The sequence below is a fragment of the Ambystoma mexicanum genome, chromosome 1p (genome assembly GCF_040938575.1).
Source record: "Ambystoma mexicanum isolate Mex_15411 chromosome 1p, UKY_AmexF1_1, whole genome shotgun sequence".
NCBI classification, from domain to species: domain Eukaryota; kingdom Metazoa; phylum Chordata; class Amphibia; order Caudata; family Ambystomatidae; genus Ambystoma; species Ambystoma mexicanum.
Genome location: NC_090921.1, coordinates 516,498,654 through 516,520,063, shown reverse-complemented (window position 1 = coordinate 516,520,063; position 21,410 = coordinate 516,498,654). Strand labels below are relative to the sequence as shown.

The 21,410-nt window shown below is 47.5% G+C and overlaps 1 protein-coding gene across 3 annotated transcripts in view; it reads right to left on the bottom strand.

Annotated features, from left to right (window-relative positions):
- LOC138574155 (HAUS augmin-like complex subunit 8) overlaps positions 1-21,410 on the bottom strand; it is a 414,120-nt gene that overhangs the window by 264,916 nt on the left and 127,794 nt on the right. For 2 of the 3 annotated variants that reach the window (XM_069649390.1, XM_069649392.1), the window contains exon 2: positions 2,571-2,644. The exons of the other annotated variant lie outside the window; for it this stretch is intronic. In XM_069649390.1, coding sequence (XP_069505491.1) covers positions 2,571-2,644 — 74 coding nt within the window. The remainder of the gene's footprint in view (positions 1-2,570; positions 2,645-21,410) is intronic. 3 annotated transcript variants of the gene reach the window in all.

The following is a 21,410-nucleotide window of genomic DNA, read 5'->3' as shown; positions in this document are numbered from 1 at the left end:
TGAACAGCAGCAGGTTGCCTTAACAGTTACCCTTCATGACACATTAGTGGCTGCGTCTGTCAGAAATTAATATTGTAGGACTGGTCAATGAGGTTTCTTTGGAGGTAAGGCAACAGGGTCCAGTCTGAGATGGAGCAACATGTGAAGAAAAGTAAAACAATGGAGCCCTATCCCCGCAGCAGAACAGGGCTTCCACTTTGGAGTCGGTTAGGCACAGGGTCCAGGAGCTTCATGGGAGCACACAAAGCTACAGAGGAGAAAGACCAAACTATGCCCACCAGATCAATAATAAGAATAATGTGTTTCTTATATAGCGCTACACACCCATAGGTTTCAATGGGAGGGGTCAGGTGGAACAGGCTACCTTTGGTCATCAGGAATTCAAAACAGAGCTTCCAACAGAATCCTTAGCCTCTTCTACCAGCAATTTTAGCAACAGTTACAGGAGCGGAATGATACATTTCTTGAGGTCCTCAGGCAACTCACTCAATACTGTTCAAAAGTTTGGCGGCTTGTCAATTAGTCCAGGCAAGCCTCACTCCCGCTTAAGGGACACATAAAAAAAGGATGTGGATTGAGGTGTCTGGCAGAACCGCACCCAGTTAAAATTAATTCAGTGAATCAGTGTGAGCTCCGAATCAGAGCTCAATAGTAGCCAAAGAAGGGAATTCCCACCTTTAAACCATAAGGACCACAAAGACAATGGTCAGGTTACAGGACTTAAAAACACCAGGCAGAACTTGGTCCTGCTTCGGGAGCAAATGGGTGCCACTGCAGAAAATTGGCTACGCTAGTGCAGCCTCTAAAAGGCAACAAGCTGTCAACAACTTCTAACACTGACAATGTCAGTGTTAACCTTCAAATGTCTAAATAATGCGGCCCCCCATACCTGAAGGAAAGAATAACAAGAACATTTTCTGCACGACCAACCAGGACAGCCAACTCCCATTGCCTCCAAATACCTAGATTCCATCAACAAAAACAAACAGGAGGCAACAGCTTCCCTGTACAAGCAGCTCAGCAATGGAACGCACTACCAGTTGAGTTACGAAGGGACCAGTCGTATGACAGTTTTAGACCTAACACCCGCACTTGGCTACGCCACAATGAACACTAGACCCATGACCTTACCTGCTCTCATGTCCTGCACTCATGTACCAATAGTTGTAACTGTGAAACTGTGCCTGTAAATATCCTCTATCTGTATATACCTGTAACCAAGCAAACTGTAACCATGCTTTAAGTATTCTTGTCATGTTGTGTGCCCAGCTACCCAAGTGTTTGGGGTGCCCTATAAATAATATACAAACAAACAAACGTCTGGATGAGAAAACTTGCACAAGGACAGAATGAGGCACTTTTACAATGCTCCTTCACTGGTGCTCTTATGGGCTACTAACGCAGCACATTTGAATAGGAGTTGCATTATTCAGTGAGTATGTGGAAAACCTCACTGTTGTCAATAATAGGCCCGGACAAAAAATAAATAAGGGACTACCAAAATTAGTAAAAGAAAATAAATGTTGGACCTAAATCACAATATATAGAAAGGTGACCGCATCGAGGGTCATTGGTTTTACGGGAGATCTTAGAATCTTAAAAGATTGGTAGTCCTTGTCCCATAAGAGGGAGTCACTATCAGTCAGGTCCCGCTTGGCCAAACCCCTAGGGGGAGTTTTGCACAGAGGGCTCACCTCACTAATCTCACAGGAGGCGGCTTTCCCTTGGAGATAAGGATGAATTCCCTGGATTTGTCACAATCCGTTGCTACCAAACTTCTGGCCCTCTCTCTCCCCAGTTTCTCCATTTCCCTCAGCATGTTCTCCCCCCCCCCGCCAATAACTGTATTGTGCTCATTTGCTTCCAGAAGCTAGGACCACACTCAATAAATACCCTAATAATAAAGGACAGCATCTAAGAGAAAGCCGAAAGACAGTGTTCCTCGCGGCTCTCAGTATACGAAGGAAAAACGGCTTGAACTATTGCAGCAATGAGCCCAAGACTCCATCAATGGTGTTTAAACGGAAATTTGCAAGGCCTGCCGTCAAGGAGGGTTTTGTGGTCAGCAGTATCAAAGGAAGATCAAGTCAAAGAATGAATAAGGAAAGGTCAGAAAGTGATTCCTTAAGGGTCCTGAAGTTTAGTGACTGGCATGCTAGACGGGACTTAGCAAAGGTTTGATTTGGGAGTAGATGCTTTCTCTAACACTTTGCACGGATAGCATGGGCCAGAATTGATGGTAGTGTACAAAGAGCCTGGCCTACTAAAGATTTTATGACAGCAAGAACAGAACCTTTGAAAAAATATTATAATGAAAGCACTTTCAAAGTAGTGCTTGCGACTACATGTAAAACCAACGGAAGTTGCAGAAATGAAACTCCAAAAATGGTGGGGAATGATATTCATGTACAGAAAAGACTAACACTAGAGAGCACATTCATCTGCTGCCACATTCTATAGTTCAATGGAGAGCAAATGCAAAAATAGAAGATAATGCACGTTCAAATGCACTTCCCTTGAATAATACATATGCTAGATTTGTCCTTTGACCAATTACTCTCCGTGGTTACCTTTAGGGTGTTTCACTGTTGCATCATTACTGCTACAAGAGCTATTGGTCGATGCCTCCTCAGCAGGGGCGCTCCTAGGGAAAAACACAGTTTTCAGTTTATAAATGAATGCACCCACTGCATGCATTCACTACAAGATGCACTGAAGAGTCTTCAAGCGAAAAGCAAATTTAGGAAATAAGAGTACTAGCAAGCGACCAAAAAAAACGTGCATTTTTTTTAAAATCAGCATTTTTCTCTTACACATATTTTGACAACCATCCAAATATACTGAGACCGTGGTCCTTTTACAACTGCATGCCTGTCAGCAAAAAACACAAGTGTTCTGGTATCTTTTCCTTCAGCACTGAAAACCAAGATATGGAGAGACAAACATGTATATCTCCAGCACACACTATTAAAATATGATTCTCTGGCAATTCCGTCACCCTGTATGAGAGAGTACAGATCTCAACAGAATATAGTTTAAGAAAAAGGAACCGTCAGGACAGGTGGGATTGCCTCCTCATTGTGAGGCAATCTAATGTACTGACTGAAATGCACAACCAGTACCCATTTGAGCAAATTACTCTTTTGAGCACTCCAATCCACGTTGCTTGATACATACAAGTGATGTGTCTCAGTCAAAAGACAGGTAGGACACAACTATGCCTTCCTCCACTTTGTCATCCTAGATCTGTATCTGCAGTTTTGTTTTTGGGTATGGAGTGCACAGATTTCCCTTGAGAAGAAAAATGTGCAAAACTGATCAGAAAGGAGATGTTGCAGTTCAAGGATAGAGCTGAACCATAAAAGGCTCACAAATGATGCTTGGGGAGGAGGAAGGGGGCATAGATGAGGGGCAAAAGACCAAACAGAAAATGGCAGGCCAAGGAGGAGACAATTACTGTATTGCAATGGAGGCTGTTCTTGTTTAATTGAGCACACATTCCTAGCAACCCTACTGGCTGGTGCCTCTCCCATGGCTGCTATTAAAGAGATTACCAAGCCAGTTTATAGAATGCAAGGGACTTCTCTAGACAACAAATCCACCATCGCATATTATGCATAAGCCTGTGTTTAACACTTTATAAACCAAGGGATGCTATTAAACCTGAACCTATGTGATATATTTGCTATTGCCCTGAACACGGTTTAAACATATGAGAGTTGAAAAAAGAATAAGCATCTGTGCATCGCTACCAAAAAGGTCTAGGAAGTGCAAAATGCATTTTTTTTTTACATAAGCTTCCCCGAGCACGGATTTGATGGTGTGATTTACACACTACCCTAAAAAACTTTAAAAAAACACACTAGGGGACCAGAAGTGGGTGTGTGACCTGCACACAATCCCTTACACACTACTCTGCCAGTTTCTAAATATAAATAGCATGCTGATCTCTGCCAGCAGAAACTGTGAGCTCAGATTTATAAACTGCACTTTTCATCTCGTCGTTACCATAAAGTGTTCCCAGAATCAAAAACAAATCTGGGTACATTATACATAGCTTTAGTTTGCTTGAAAATGTGATCCATTTTGAAAGAGACCCAATAAAAAGTGAATCTGCCATAGATAGGCTGCCACATTTACAAAGCAAATCAGTTTATTTGAAGTAATTGTAAATAGAAAAGAATTAACTGCATCTTTAGATTTAATGCCATGTAAAATCGTTGTTGACGTTTCCTAGGAGTATGTCCTTGAACAATGAAAACACATGTAAAGTTGGCTGGAATTCCAATTATACAAACACATGTTAATCCAAGCTTTGAGAATAAGTACTTTTTTACAATTAAACTGCATTCAGCAGGAAAGAAAAAGTGGTTCCAAAAGCTACCCACCTACCAGGTGTCAGTTTTTAAAGATGGGTGGTTTTAGCTTTGCTATGGTCCAATTCAATTTTTGTAGGTGTTTACAGATACTTACTGAGATTTGAAGGGTCAGGTTCAAAGACTAAAACTAGAGATTAAGACACTGGCAAATGAACATTGACCGACAATGAAATAGGTGTGTATTATGGTACAGAATAGAGATAACAGAGTTCCTGAGGTATCCTGTTGAGCAGATGCCATGCAAGGCCGATCTGAACTATGGAGCAGGACTGCCGGAGTAAAAACAAGCAAGCAGCAATTCTAATACATTCAGCTTGGCAGAGCAAACATGCATATATGTGCCTAGAAATTGTCAATTTGCCAATATTTCCACATTCTAATTTGTTGTCGGTTCTAGATTTAGAGGGCCGAATTAACCCATTTTCACCCCATATTTTTCTTTCCAAAATTCTGCATCCTTAAAGAGCACGATAAATTTTGTTGTCGGCTTTCAACTATTCTCTAGAAAGTGGGTAAACCCTACGTTTGGGTGCAGCAAGGCTGAGCAAAGCACATATAAAAGCCTTAGCTCCTACGATGAGTGGGTGGAAAGGACAAATCCTACTGGTGAATCCAGTGGTATAACCTACATTTTTTAACCCAGGTTTTAAATTTTTGTTTAGCTACCATTTGAAGCCTTGGCGATAGATCATCGTTTGGAAGTTCTTATTATTTAATGGGTTTACAAGGGTTGTTGCATTTCCTTACCAGTCTTCTGGCGCACCATTTCATTTGTGATAGCACTAATGAAAATCGTTTTTAATGTTAACTGTGCCAGATTGTAGATGGCAACACACATAGTTGGGTGGTCATGGCTTGCTTTAGGTTTCTAGAAGTGAATAGGAGAGAAGTAGGATGTGTGGTGACATAGAAGGACCAGGATCTTAAGGTTTTGGCTATAAACTTTTATTTTATACCAAATAGTAAACCTATCTATCCCTAACTCGAAGGGTGGTTTCCCTACCTCAAACAAACTAAAACTTGGGTCTGTCAGGAAGTCTGATGTCCAAATAAAGAATGGATCCGTCCTGGTCCAAACTTATAAAACTATCCCTGCCACTTATGATAAGGCATTTATAACGCGCCTGTACACAAGTGTTTCTAGGTGTCACCGGGCCTTATGTCATTCAGATCATGCAAGTGCGGGGATTAGGGAAGGTGAGAAGTGCCACAGGGGAGGAGAAGGGAGAAGTGCAGGTAACTCATTAAGTGCAGCCAGCGGGTGACTCATAAGTGCAGAGAGAAGGGACTGTAGGGTTGCAGGTACAGTCCCTTAAGTGCTGGGAGAGTCCAGAGGCAGTGCAAGGGCAACTGGATATGCACGAGCCTGGGCCAGAGTTCAGGGGGTATCCAGTTGACCAGTGCATGGAGCAGTCAGGTACTTCAGCAGGGGAAAGGAAGAGAGAAGGTGGAAGCGAAAAGGAAGGTCTTGAGTTGCTTCTCAAGGAGGTGGTTCTGCTGAAGTTTGAGAGAGGCAGGGAGGCTGTTCCAGAGGGAGGCCCCAGCCCAGGAGAGAGATCTGCCTCCAACTCTTTGCTTGGTGAAGCATCAGACCCTCAGAGTTGGAGGTGGATGAGCGGATAGCTGGAGAAGGAAGATGTTTTGGAAGAGAAAGTTGGAGGTAGGGCGGCCCGAGGCCCCCGAAAGCCTTGTGGACAATGCAGACTGTCTTGAATTTGATCCTTGCAGCCACAGGGAGCCAGTGAAGAGATTTCTGGGCTGGAGAGAGGTAACACAAAAGTCCAAAGTGAAACCACTTCCAAGCAAAATACTTCTATTTTCTGTGGTCGAAATGTCTAATGCCTCCCTTCTCCAAGCTTGTATAATATATTGGCTCTAAAGTCTTTTCTTATTCAGTTCTTTCCTGCCTGGGTGTTCCCTCTTAGTGTCCCTTTTTAGGGGTTTCTTCATTATTTTTGTTGAAAAGAAAGGGGCGAGTCGACTCTTGGGGTGATCCGGTGCCAACACAATTCTGAGAATGGCTCCCTTCTTCTAGTTTACATCCAGTTCTTAGCAGGCTTTTCTGGAGTTCCTTCAATTTTAGAATCTTCATCAATTCTTTAAGTTCTCTCCATAGACTTTGCATTATCTCCTCTTGGATACTGTTCTTCAATTTACCCCCACAGGGTGAGAGAGACACTACCCGAGCTTCCCTTCACTTTTCCATGTTATACCAATATTCTTCAAACTGCCCCCACCAGAAAGGGAAAGAGGCTCCTCGAGTCCTTCTTGACTTCAATACCACAGTCTTATGGAACCGACCAGGGAGTTGCCTCACAAAATGATCTACTTCTCTCTTGTCTTCTTGTTTCTCCTTTTCAAATGTACCCGGCCCCCTCCCGGACTTTCTCCTGTTCCGTTTACCTTCTCTCTGGTTTCGTCAGGGGTAGCGGGTACGTTCTCTCCATTTCTCCTTCCGCTTTTCTTCGGCCCACTTGACTTTGCAGCCTGTTACTGTTATTGGTCTTATCGTAGTTCTTGGACTGCACGGTCCACCCACCACCAAAGTTCCTCCTACTTCCCATGCTCCTCAGTAGGCTAATGCTGGCGGTGTAGTTCTCGGACCGCATGGGCCACCCATCACAGATCACGCCACCACCACACCGACTCTCAACTTCACAGTTGTCTGCTCCTAGCCAACTGGCAAGCTTTCCTCGACATCCCTTGGCTCATTCTCATCACTTCACACGGCTGCCTTGATGCAAGCTTCGAATGGCCAGATTCCGACTGGCTGGATTTTTGGCGGCCTCATAACTCGCCAACTTCTCCTTCCGTATGTCGCTCTCCTCGAGGATATCACTCTCCTTGTCCTGCTTTACTGTTTAGCTTAATTAGATTTGACCGCCCCAGCCTAATGTCAGTTCGATTGACAACAGCTGGTCGAAAAACTCTATATGCTTGGTTGTATCGCTCTTGAGTTCTTCTTCGTCCCAGTACTTATCAAAGTGAGACTGTCTGACACATTACAGTAACACATAGTCTTGGACTTCATCATTTGTAAGGAAGGGTTGGGTGTTTTCAGCACCCTGTGGGGTTGGGTGATAAGGAGGCTGTGCCTTAGACTCACATCCTTGTCCCAAGGAGGGGAGTTCTTCCCCATGAGATCCTCCTGCATGTTACCACCAAAAGGGGGACTATTTGTTAGTGGCCTCACAGCCCAAGTCTCATGGAAAGATGGAAAGGGGCTCCCCTCTGGGGAGCAGTGACATCATCTGAAGGATCATCACAGATGCTAGGCTTATATTCAATTACATCATTGCACATATTGGGGACTGCATACTGTTCGACTATGCTATTTTAATACTCTGTAGCTACAGAAGACAATAGCTACATACAAATCCCAAACAAAAGAGTGAATCATTCTTTGTGTGTTTCTATGAGTATAAAGAGGCACTATATTTCAAGAGCAAATGCTTGTGTTTTGTACTGCTAAAATGTGTAGGGAAGGGATTTATAACATCCAATCCATTCAATAAAAGGGTAATGGAATTGGTTCCTAGATGCTCTAGGGGTAGGCCCATAGCAAAGATGCTGTCCAATAGTAAACCCGTCACATGCTCTGGGGAAGTTCCCACACTTGCATTAGGTGCAGAGATCTACCTCTCCAGAGCCTTGCATCAGGCACAGCACAATTCTCTCCTGCAAAACCTACACCAGGTGGGCATTTTGACATCTTTTGTGATAGCGGTTAGGATCTAGCAAGAAGGCAAATACTAAATCATGACGGTTGGCATACAATGTGCATCTCTAGAGCTTACAATCTAGGACCTATATATGACAAAAAACATCCAGATTTATTCTTCTGGCATGGGGTTGAAAATCGACCCCTAGTACTCAGTAGAGAAGTACTACAAGGGTTGTTGAGCTTGACAACACAAAAATAAATAAAACTAGTAAAGTGGTACTACAATGACAGATTAACAACCACAACATATTGATGTTGTAATAACACCTGAATGCTGTCAATCAGTAAATAAATGGTTGGCAGATGTTAATTTCCTAAATACTGAAGGTCAGTCTACTGGAGCACAACCCAGAGGCCTGGGGTCACACTTTCCACTTACATGAAGACTGCTGCTGCTATGGTAGTTTGAAACCCTTCACTTTTAAAGAAAAGACTTTGACCAAGGTGCATGCACCTTATATGTATTCTGAATTAGCCATACAGAACAGAGACTTTAAAACTGGTTTGAGGAAATCTCGATTCTGCCACTGTAGATGGGCCCGTCACATTGGAATGACTTCCACTATAACACCTAGTCAGGCTCTATCCAAAGAGAGGAGCAAATGATCCCTATACTAAACATTATGAGATCCAAAGGAGACACCGACAGTCAGAGCACATGTTATAAAGATAGCAGCTTGGAAATCCACACTAGCACAGGTCAATGGAGTAAGCAGGGACCTTCATTCCGTACCTCCAAAGCACTGATGGGTTCATGCCTAAAAGCAAGAGGCAATACCAAAAATGGTAGTCCACTAAACTGGGTCAGCATTGCGCAAGTCATCCCACAGCACATACATAGTGCACTAGACACAGTAATGCCAACAGGGTGCAGTTAATTAATGGGAAACTGATATAGCTTGGTTTCATTTGACAGTTGGTATATTTATAGTTAATAACAGCCTTAACCAATATTTTGGGTGAAAAATATAACACTCAAGGAGCAAGTGGAGGGAGAAAGGACTAGCCTATCGTAGAAGGAATACTACTCGACTAGAATTTGCTAGGAAATGGGCTTTGCAACCTAATGAAGAAAGGAAGCGCCAACTTGGACATATGGCTGATAATAGGTTTCTGGGGTAGCGACCCCGTGGGTAAACTCCCAGGAGATGCAGGTCTCAAAATGTGTACTCGCCACTACCATTTGCTAGTGAAAATGGACTCTTGGCGAGTAAGAAAAGGTATGCGTGGAGACTTGCAGGGGAAATTACTTTTTATGCTCGTCTTATAGCTTACATCTTGAAACTGTTACCTTAAGAAAAGGATATAGAAAAGAACCGAAATACAAAAAAAAAAAAATGAAAAGGAAAGACATGGTAAGGAACAAGTTACTTACCTGTAACTGTTGTTCTCCAGCATGGGTCTGGCATGGATTCACATGCTCATGAATATTCCCCGTCGTCAGGCTGGGAATCCTCGGTAAAGAAAAAAACAGTATCAGTTTTGTTTCTGATCTGTCTTTCGTAGCAATAACCAATCACTGGTCTCTGCGTCATACTGACCACAGCCAATGACTGCCCTCTACCTAAGCACCGCCTCTGGCAGCCATCTTCAGATTTGGAAGCACGTGAAGTGGCAGTATGACCAAGTGAAGAGCCGCAGAGGGGTAGGCGGGAGGGTTCGCATGTGAATCCATGCCAGACCCATGCTGGAGAACAACAGTTACAGGTAAGTAACTTGTTCCTTCTCCAGCATGGGGTCTGGCATGGATTCACATGCTCATGAATAAAGAATACATAGCAGTACACACATGCACAACCACGGGAGGTGGCAAAGGCTCAACATTAAGCATTACATCAAACCCAACATTAAGCACCTTACCTCCTCACCAGGCTCACCTCAGGCGAACAGGTTGCGCAGCACTGCTTGGCCGACCCTGGACTCCTCCCTGGAATCCCGATCGACGCAGTAGAATTTCGTGAAGGTGTGCGTCGACCTCCACGTAGCAGCCCTGCATATGTCCAGCAGGGGCACACCAGAAAGGAACGCCGTGGTGGCTGCGATCGCTCTGGTGGAATGGGCTCTCGGACGGCCAGGCAGCGGTCGGTTTGCCAACCGATGACAGTACATGATACAGCCGGAGAGCCATCTGGAAATGGAAGCCTTCGAGAGAGCCTTCCCCTGATTGACAGGTCCAAAATTCACAAAGAGTTGTGACGTCTTCCGAAAACACTTTGTGCGGTCCACGTAGAACTTCAGCGCTCTAGCCACATCCAGCGAGTGCAAAGTCCTCTCAGCCGGCGACGAAGGCGACGGGAAGAACACAGGCAACACCAAGGGTTCGTTGAGATGGAAGTCCGACGGTACCTTGGGCATGAAGGAGGGGTGCGTCCTGAGCACTACCCTCGTGTCATGAAAAGTCAAGTACGGGGACTTGCAGGAAAGGGCCTGGATCTCTCCCACCCGTCGTGCGGAGGTGATGGCCACAAGAAACGCTGTTTTCCACGACAGAAACTTCAACGGGGCCGAGTGCAGAGGCTCGAACGGAGGTCCCATGAGCTTGGTCAGCACCACGTTGAGCTCCCACGCCGGGGCCGGAGCCTTCACCGGCGGGAACGATCTGAACAGTCCCTTCATGAACTCTTTCACCAGACGATGAGACCACAAGGACGTCCGGCCCATGGTTCTGGTGTATTGGGAGATCGCAGCAAGATGAATCTTGATGGACGCGTGTGCCAGTCCAGCTTTGGCCAGCGTCAGCAGGTACGGCAGTACCTGGGGAGCCGTAATCCGTAGAGGGTTAATCTTCTGTGCGTGGCACCAGACAGAGAACCTCTTCCATTTGTGTCCGTAGCATTTAAGAGTCGAGGACGCCCTGGCCTTTGCAAGAACTTCTCTGCAGTCGGCCAGTATGTCGTATCCTCCAAACTCTAGCGCTGCAGGAGCCAGGCCTGCAAGTTCAGCGATTTCGGGTCGTGGTGGAGGATGGCGCCTCCTTCCCTGGAGAGTAGATCCGCGTCCACCGGCAGCTTGATTGGCGGGGACGCTGATAAGTCCAGAAGGTCCGGGAACCATATCTGCCTCGGCCACGCAGGTGCGACGAGGATCATCCTGCACCGTGACCTCTTGAGCTGGTTGACGAGCCGGATTAGCAGTGGCAAAGGAGGGAACGCGTAGAGGAACAGGCCCTCCCAGGGGAACGAGAAAGCATCGCCCATGCTCCTCGCCTGGGGAAACCTGCTGGCGAACCTCCGGCACTTGGAGTTCGTCGCCGTCGCGAACAGGTCGATCTGGGGTGTGCCCCACCGTCGGAAGAGGCGATCCACTAGATCCTGCCGTAGTTCCCACTCGTGGCACGAGCGCAGCTCCCTGCTGAGTGAGTCGGCGATGGTGTTTTTTATCCCTGCCAGATGAAACGGCACCAGAAACATCCTTTGGGCGATGGCCCAATGCCACAGGTCCTGCGCCTCCTTGGACAGTGCTGGGGACCTAGTTCCGCCCTGTTTCCTGATGTAAAACATGGTGGTGGTGTTGTCCGTGAAGATCCTCACCACCTTGCCCTTGAGGGACGGAAGGAAGGACCTGAGGGCCCAGAACACTGCACGGAGCTCCAGGACGTTGATATGGAGGGACTTCTCCGTCGGGAGCCAAAGGCCTCTCGCGTGCAGATTTTCGGTGTGCGCTCCCCACCCTTCCAGGGAGGCATCCGTGGTCAGTGTCTCCTGGTGGTCTGGGGTCTGGAAGTCCATGCCCGCCGTCAGATGCGCGCGGGTGCCCCACCACCGGACCGCTCGGCGGAAACTCTCGTCGAGTGTGATCCTCTCCTCGAAGCCGCCCGTCGTTTGGATCCAGCGCGCGTCCAGGAACTCCTGCAACGGGCGCATCCGGAGCCTGCACATGGGAATGAGGTAGATGCAAGAAGACATCATTCCGAGGAGGGACTTGATGGACCTCACCTTGGCCGCGTCGGAAACCAACATCCGCTGTACCTTGCCCAGGATGGACCTGGTCCTTTCCTCCGACGGGGAGGCCAGAAGGGACACTGTGTCGAGCTTCGCTCCCAGAAACAGTGCGTTTTGCGCGGGTACCAGGTGGGACTTGGCGTAGTTCACGGAGAATCCCAGGTCCGTGAGAAGTTGGACGGTCTTTGCCGTGTGCTCCACGGCGAGCTCCCTTGTCTTGGCTCGGATGAGCCAGTCGTCCAGGTAGGGGTAGACGTGGATCCCCTCGCGGCGCAGCTGCGCCGCCACCGGTGCAAGGCACTTGGTAAATACCCTGGGTGCCGACCGTAGTCCGAAGGGGAGGGCTTTGAACTGGTAGTGACGCCCTTGGACCACAAACCTGAGGAATTTTCGGTGCCCCTTTAGGATGGGAATATGGAAGTAGGCATCCTCCAAATCCAACGACGACAGGAAGTCTCCTTCCTCCAGCTGACCCAGGACGTGCTGGAGGGTGACCATCCGGAACTTCTGCGCCTTGATGAATTTGTTCAGACGTCGCAGGTCTAGGATGGGGCGCCATCCTCCCGTCTTCTTCTTCACGAGGAAGTATCTCGAGTAAACTCCGGAGCCCCAAAGCCTCTTTGGGACGAGTTCGATGACGCCCTTCGTGAGCATCGCCTTTACCTCCAGGAGAAGCTGAGGGACGTGAAGCTCTTTCCTGGCCACGGGGGGGACGCGCGGGCACCTTCTTTGAAACTCGAGCGCGTGGCCCCGGGCTAAGGCGTCCAGCACCCAACGGTCGGTGGAGATGGACTCCCACACGCTGACGAAGCTCGCCAGCCGGCCTCCCACTGGGGTGCTTCGGTGGGGGCCCGACCCCACGGCCGGTTCAATCCTGTTTCGACGAGGCTTTGCCGCCTTGACCTCCTTGGCGACGACGGCGGGGTCCGCCGGACTTGCCTCGTCCTCTGTAGGCCTCCTGAGACGACGAGCGGGCCGCTTGACGGTAGGTGGAGAAACCGCCGCCGGAACCTTTGGAGGCACCCTTGCCTCCGCTGCTCCGAAAGGGCGTCCGTCGTTGCTGCAGAACCCCAAGGGCCCGGGCCGTCTCAGTGTCCGCTTTAATGGCCTGGAGGGAATCGTCCACTGTTTTCCCAAACAGGTTGTTCCCATCGAACGGCATGTCCAGGACTCTGGTCTGTACGTCTTGATGGAAGTCCGTAGCCTTGAGCCATCCACGCCGCCTAAGGCACACGCCGTTGCCCAACTGGCGAAACCCAGTGTCGGCGATGTCCGTCGCAATAGTGATGGAGTGGTCCGACGCCACCTCGCCTTCCTGTAGGATCTCCAGGGCATCCGCCCTCTTGTCGTCCGGTAGGAAGTCCAGCAGGGGAGCCAGTTTGTACCATAGCTCCCTGTCGTAGCGGGCCACGATAGCCAAGGCGCTGGCCGCTTTCGTCGCTGCCGACGAAATGACCCTGCATCCCATAGAGTCCAATTTCTTTCCCTCGCCGTCCGGTGGCGAAGTCGATGTGGAGGCCGCACCCCCCCCCGCTTTCTTCCTGGCCGCCGCGGAGACGACGGAGTCCGGGGTAGGCTGCGCCCGGAGGCACAGGGGGGCCGCGTCCGGGACCCGGTACTTCTTCTCGTACCGGTCTCTTCTAGCCGGCGTCGTGGAAGGGTTCTTGAGGAGGGCGAGGCCCTCATCCCAAATGTCGTCCAGTAGAGGCACCGCGAGGACCGTCTTCCTCTTGGCCTTGCGCCGTTGATAAAGGAATCCTTCCTTTTTCTTCTCCTCAGGGCAGAGTTGGAAAAGCTCGGATGCCCTGGCGATCATGGAGTGGAACGATCCAATCTCGTCGGGCGGAGAAGCCCTGGTGGGAGGTGATGACGGTAGATCCTCGTCGTATACCTCGTCGTCCGTACCCGTCGCTGCCGTGTCAGTCCCCGTATCATCACCTCGGGTGGACGGGGAGGAGGGCTGGACGGGGCGCGACGGCTGAAAAGGAGGTGGAGGGTGAATCCTTCTTTTCTTGGGCGGGGGAGTGCCAGAAGGTCCCGGTTCAGGATCCCCCGACGGGAGAGGTTCCTTCATCGGCAACGGTAGTCTCGTCCTTATCTCTGAACATAAGGACTGTATAGCCAACAAAATGGCCGCCGAGTTGTCTTGCGGCGCTGGCAGAGGGGAATCCGACGGGCGATCAGGGGCCCCGTCGGCACCCTCGACGATGTCTTCGTCACCTGCGTCGGGATCCATCCCGACGGGCCGGTCTTCTTCCACGCCAAGGCCGTGGCTTAAGACCTCGATCAGCTCTTCCTCTGAGGTTGAGGCCGAATCTACGACGACGCCCTGCCCCCCCTTTTTTTTCCCCGTCGGGGGTTTCACAGGGGTCCTATCGATGGGCACAAAAGAGGACTCCCTCCGAGGTGGCAGGGAGACTCTGAGCCCCGAGGTCGCCACCACTGGTGTAGCCTCCACAGGCTGAGCCAGGGCCGCTGCGACAGTATCGATAGAGGGCTTGGCCGGATGGATTAAGGCCTTCACCACCTTAGGTGCGCTCACCGCCTTATCCTTGAGGGGGGGGACACTGCCTCGCTCCCCCTCCGATGGGGCCTTCGAGCTCGACCGGAGCCTCTCCAGGAGCTTCGCCGGGTGCTCGCCCTTCCTCTTACCCGACCCAGAGCGTTGGCTCGTGGCTGAAGGTGCCGGGGAGGGTGCGCCCTGCCTGGCGCCCGTAGAGCCCGACCGTTCGGCGCTCCCGGTGCCAGCGGACTCGCGGTGCTTGGCCTTGTGTTGGACCCCCGTCGCCGGGGCATCCTCAAAGGTCTTAGAAGACCGCTCGGATTTCTTCCTCTTCTTCTCGCCTGACAGGCTCTTCCCTTCCAGCCAGTTGGCGAGACGTTGATGGCGGTCCTTTATGGTCCGCTCCGACATGTTGCCGCAAAACGCACAGTCCTTCTCCACGTGCGTCTTGTCCTCATGTAAGCAGTAGAGACAAAAGGAGTGTTCGTCCTCCTTAAAGACGTTCTGCAGCTGGCATCCAGGGCAGATCCTGAACAGCTTTCCGGGCGTCGAGCTTCCCTTCTCCTGGGCCATGTCCGGGCCTGAGAAACTTCTGGAATCCTCCAAAAGCGTAGCTCGACGAAATCTTCACCCTTGAGGGGCGCAGACGAATCCGACACGGGTCCCCGTTGATCGGATGGAGAGTCGGTGGAGCTTGAGGCTCTTTTGACCGAAAAAAACGAAGTTTTTGAGAAAAAACGTGAAAAAATAGCACTAACGCTCGAGAGCAATAGCACGAGGATCCCAACACATAAACGTGCGGTAAAAATCTGAAGCTGGCTGCCAGAGGCGGTGCTTAGGTAGAGGGCAGTCATTGGCTGTGGTCAGTATGACGCAGAGACCAGTGATTGGTTATTGCTACGAAAGACAGATCAGAAACGAAACTGATACTGGTTTTTTCTTTACCGAGGATTCCCAGCCTGACGACGGGGAATATTCATGAGCATCAGAATCCATGCCAGACCCCATGCTGGAGAAGTTTGACAAAGCCAGTCCTACCTTCTCAAGTCAAGGAAAGGCGTCAAACCTGCGCAATATAGCAGAGTAAGATTATAGTGCTCATCGCCCCAATCAGGACGCACTACCTCCTCTGAAAGAGGCATTTCAACCAAAACAAGGATTCAAATGGAACAAGGGAGCCACGATAAAAGGTAGAGTTACAATTACCATTGATGTTAGAGATAGAATACATACTTGGAGAACAAGAAAAAGGTACAGATATGAGGAAAAGTCAGGACCTAGGTTTGAGCGAAGGGAAACAAGAAAGCAGATAGCAACTTTACACTCAAACCACGCAATGCTCCAGGCTCCAGGATAAATTCCACTAAATAAGAAAACCAGTGACTGGATGGAGGTCCTTTTAAATTCTGGTCCATGTTTGGGGGATTGGAGGGGATGGACACAAACAGCATTTACTTAATATACCAGCACATAATCGAGGAACTATAACTACTTTCACAGGACAAGTGTCAGAAAATATTAATTTGGTTACAGTTCACCTACAGAGGGTAGTTTTTGTCCCAACCTACATTTAAAATAGGATGGTCTTTTGCCAGCTAAAGACTGGCCCCCACTTTATTTCAAATAGAATTCTAGGGGAGCAGAGGTTATTGAACCAGTATTTCACAATAAATTGAGGCACACTTATTCATTGCAGTATCTTGGCTTGTTCTAGGAACAGTTCAACTATTCAAGAACCATGTAGGTCATGACAGTGAATGTCGACCATACATGATATCAGTGTACCTGGCACCAAGCCCACACAAACAATATCCCAAAGCACAAGCTATGACTTGCAAAATAAAATGGTAGTAGACCACTTGTTGGTCCAAGACGTCATCATACAACAGGCATGCTCCTACTTCCAGTGGTTTAATCAAATGGCACAGTTCGGACTTTACACAGTTCTTGGTTTTTGAGTTACATTCAGAGGTGAAAATACAAAACTGTGCTAGACTTAAGGATTTCTTGTTCACAGAGCCATTAGATCGAAAGAGTTAGAGTGCATTTACAAAAGAAGCACCATAGTTTCACAAGATTTCCTGAACGCTATAAACACAGCATAGGAACATGTGAAAGTAGACCACAGAGCCTATTAGAAGGCATACCAAGCTGTTGGCAATATGTGGATGTAATCAATTGTACAGATTATGATTACAAAACCCACCTGCAAAAGATGGATATAATCGGTAATATATCTGCTCCAAAGCAGGGCTCGGAATTGGAATTCATGGAGGAGCTGGAAGTAACTCTTTGGGGTCTGGATTTTCCTCTGACCAGGAGCTACTCATCGTGGCCCAGGAGCGTGGCTCAGACGCTATGATGTCCAGTCTCACGAATGGTGTGCCTGAAAAATAGTGTAACTGCCCCCCCACCTCCAAGCTGTAGCATACACCCAAAAATGCAAATCTTGAAATCCTCTTTCGATTGCTGAATTGCTTGGTCTTGTACACCATTGCTCACAGTTTGTTGAATCCTGGGTTTCTGGCCATCTTGCTTTACAGATCTTGAATGTTGCCATGCTCTTTAAATTATTTTCACTTTTTCTTCTTTTACATTTGTGTCAATATGTCAACCTTGCTGCTACCTCTTATTTAGTCTCAACTGATTACCTACATTTGCGGCTACATCATAACTCTGCCACTATATCTGTTAATCTGTTACTGTCTCCTTACTGCTACATATTTATCTCTGTGGCACCTCTTTATCTGGGATGTGAACTTACTCACTCTTTCTCACTGCTGATGATGCAGAATGTATAGCATGCAACAAATTTAACTTCCAAATAAGAAGCAACTATACCTTTGTGTCCAGTACATATGACCATTCTTTCTTTACATGTCTTTGGTATATGTGTGCAGCACCTTTTGTCTTGGGGAGCCAAAGGTAGCTCAGGGTAGCTGTTGGTGTCAAGCTAACCAGGCTCTTCTGGGCCCTAAAAAAAGCTAAATAGCTCCCAGCAATTTTGAACCCTTCCCTTGCGTGTATGATACACTTTGTGTAGGGACGATATTGTTAACATCTAGTTACATCAATAAACCAACAAGTACTTGCACTTGATACTTTATACTCCTATAAAGAAACACTTGGTTACAGGCGCGTTATAAATGACTTTATCATATCATAAATAATGCTCTCGCTCTCTTGCTAATTATTAATCTATATTTATTCTCTTGTAGACCTAATATACGAGCATTAAAAATAGAATAGTCAAGCAATATACAACTTCGAATATAGTAGCAATAAAGGAGTGGAGCATTGTATAGTCCGATGTATGTTGGTGAATTTACTTTAGGTGATCTGCGAGATCATCTCATAGTTTTTGCGAGGGGACCGAGGGGATTCTCATCTCGTTTACGATGTTCAACAGTTCTTTCTGGGTGTTGTTGGTGTCGGGGTGGTCACAGAGGGTCCCTTCTATTATGAGGAATTAATTCATGTTGCGGGAGCCCTATTGATCACTGGTGGGTGCAGCAATTTGAGCGTGATTTCATTAATATCAAGATAAGTGCCCTTTTACAATGAATCGGAACATAGTGGTCAGGGCTCTCTTGCAAACTGCAATTTTGACTTCTAAACAGGAAGAAGGCAGGTAAATGAGTAATCTATATAATCTCCTGATTTTCGAGAGCATGACCAAAAGAGTTTTTTGTTTATTCTGGTCAGTAGTAAAACAAATGACAAGCTAAATGCCTAAAGCTATTTAGGAGTTTCAATTTGTGCGATAAAGTGGGAGCCTTGTAAATTGGAAATGTTGCAAGGAAACTGATGTGATCTTGCCCTTTGTATTCAATTCTTTAGAGGGGATTTGTCATGTGTTTGTTTAAATATTTGTCTAGGTCATGCCAGAAGTCTGTGCAATGGAGATGACCATCTACATAAATCAAGAGAAATAATGGTTAAGCAGACTTCCTCTCTTTGCTCAAATGAGTCAGCGAGATCATGCTCAATCATACTTAAAGTTAAAAGGTTTTAAGCCAGTTATTACCAGCAATGAATTATGTTTCAATAGTAATGTTTAAACTATGCACCAACGCCGTGACCTACTAGAACCAATCTCAAGTAGAGGTGCGTTTTAAAATATGATCTGAAGATAATAATGAAGATAAGCCTGACCAATGAAAATGCAAGAATTGGGGAAAGATGGGATTTCTTTGAAGAGCTTTTGTCCAATCATATTTGGTGGGTGCAGAGTAATAAAATGTATCTGGGAGTGTTTTATGTTGCAAAATAGTATATGAACTGCCAACTGGTGTTGTATTGTTGAGACTTGGGTAAGGTTGGTCCTGCAACACCATCTAACCGCTCCCCAGAGCTTTTGTACAATAAACTTGCTTTATGTACAACCGTGTACTCACTTCTTAGGTGGTGGGCCTGTTTTTGGTTAAGGTGATTAAAGGTCCACCCCACATTTGGCGAGCCATGTAAGAGCCCAGGCATTCCGAGACTTTGGGCGTTTTCTGTCCACACCCCTCATCGGCAGCACCTCAAATTGGGGACCAGTCTTCGGCGCACAGTGAAAAAGAGGTCTGTGAATGCCATATTGGTTAATGGTCTTTCTGCTCCCTGGCAACATGGTGCCACGGCCTAGCAGTGTGGAACGATTTGACGAAGCACCACATCGCATTACCTCGGGTTCACTTGAGTACACAGTTTGGGGTTTAAAGCAAGAGGGGGAAATGGGGGTGGGAATGGGGGTAGAAAAGGGGTTGTTTCCTTGACAAGTTTTTTTTGAGAGGGGGTAAGGGTGTCAGATTAGTTGCAGTATTTGGAAAAGTGGATGTTTTTTGATTGTGTGATTGAACTGTTTTGTGTTGCAAGTCCTTTGCCTATATTTTGTACTTAGTTTGTTATTTTAGAGGTGTGAGGGGGTATCTTAGCACGCACACCCAGTGTGAAGCTTGTCCTGATACTCTTTAGTTTGCTTGTCTGGTTGGCTGGAGCCCTCACTTGGAGGTGGAGCGGTATCTTAGGGTACGATCAACCATAGATACCTTAGGTCTTGACATTCTTTTATATTTGCCATGCGGGCAGAGCCCCTCACCTGGATTTTCTTGGTTAGTCGAAGTAGTGAAGGGGAAACTTCCCATAGGCAGGAAAAGATGGTTTTGTAGTAGAGAAGGCCGTACTAGTAAAGGAAGAGAGCCGGAGCAGAAGTGCTGTAGTGGAAAGCATTGCACCCCTCTAATGCCCAAGTGGTGGGGATATCTCTGAAATATTGGCTGGCAAGTGTTTTTGATAAAATGCTGTCTTCTTTGTATGAGTGAGAAGTAGAATTGAAGTAAATAGTGAAGCGTGGTAATTGTGGTATAGGCGAGAACGGTGAATGAGTCTGAAGGGCGATTAAGGAATTGGGAAAGGGTAAAAAGGGAGCTCTTGGGTGAACATTCTTTTGTGCCGCAGGTTCGGCTTAGTATTCGATTTTTTGTGAAACTATTTTTTGATAACTTGAATTGGAGTATGGAGACTCTGCTGAATCATCTACAAGGTGAACATTTTTAAATATCATAGGGAGCGGTTGTGGGAGAGTAAGGGGAACATTCTTGGCCTACTGAGGGATCCTATGATGCAGGGATGTTGGAGAACCTGCATACCTTTTTTAACTACAAAGCACAAGGGCTTGAATTACGGAGGATGTATGGAAAAAGCGGTAAGGGCAATAATGTTGAAATTGTGGACGGAGGGCTGTAAAAAGGGAGGGTGCAGAAATGTCTTCTGCATCACCTCCATATAGGAGCTATCCGTTATCGCCCACAAAAGGGTACACAGACCCTGAGTTTGTACCGCCATTTTCCCCCAGCTGTTACTCCAGTGGTCGCAAGACAAGACCCAGGTAATGCCTCCATCAGCTACGATTTCTAAGAACTGGGATTCTGAGGAAAGTGGAAGGGTAACTCCTTCAATGGTTCGGGCTGCACAGAGGTTGAAAATAGAGAGCGGGAAAATGATAAATCCCACAACTGCTAGGTTAGCAGATCGACTAAGGGCGAAGGATCCTGAAAGAGTAAGACCGATAAGAGCAGAGGAAGGATTGGAAATGAGAAAGAAAGAAGAGGCCAGGCCACTTCCTGCGAGGATAGAGGATAGATTGCGAACAGTGGTAGATGCGCATGAAAGGGGAAAAGACTAAGGAAGCGCTACAAAGTTAGCAGAGGAAGAGGTAATGCTGTTATGGCGGCAGAAGGATGAAGAGCGGGAGGAAGTGAGAAGACAGATAAGGGATCTAGAAGAAGGAAGGTGGAGACATGGGCGGGTTCTTGTTAGGTTGGACAACTCAGTTATCAGAACGGTTGAGGTGGACATGTAGAAGAGGGTTGCTGCCATGAGTACAGAGGCTGAGCAGATAGGATGGGAGATGGCACTCTATGGTAGTGCTGATAATGCTTCCGTACCTGTAAAAGGGTTAGGGGATGTAGCAGCTGGAATACACAATGAAGGAGAGGAATGGGATAACGAGAAAGGAGAGCAGGGTGTAGACATGCTACCTCTCGCTCCAGTAGCAGTGATGGAAAGCACACCATAGAACCAAAGAGCACGGCAGGGTATTTGCATGGCTGTGGTAAGTGGTAGGGGAGGGCTGGGGGGAAGTCCCATTAAACACAGGTATAACCCCGTTTACGTTGCTCCAGAATTGTCTGGGAAGGACGTGTTATGTCCCGTGGTCACACATGAACTGAAGTAACTTAATGAAGACACTCCCTTTGCTCACTACAGCGGCAGGTAAGTGGATTTATGCATTGGAGAAGCATATTGCCAGTGTCATGTTGGCCATAGGGGACATGAAGAGCTTATTCACGGCCCTAATGGGGGAACGGTCAGACTTT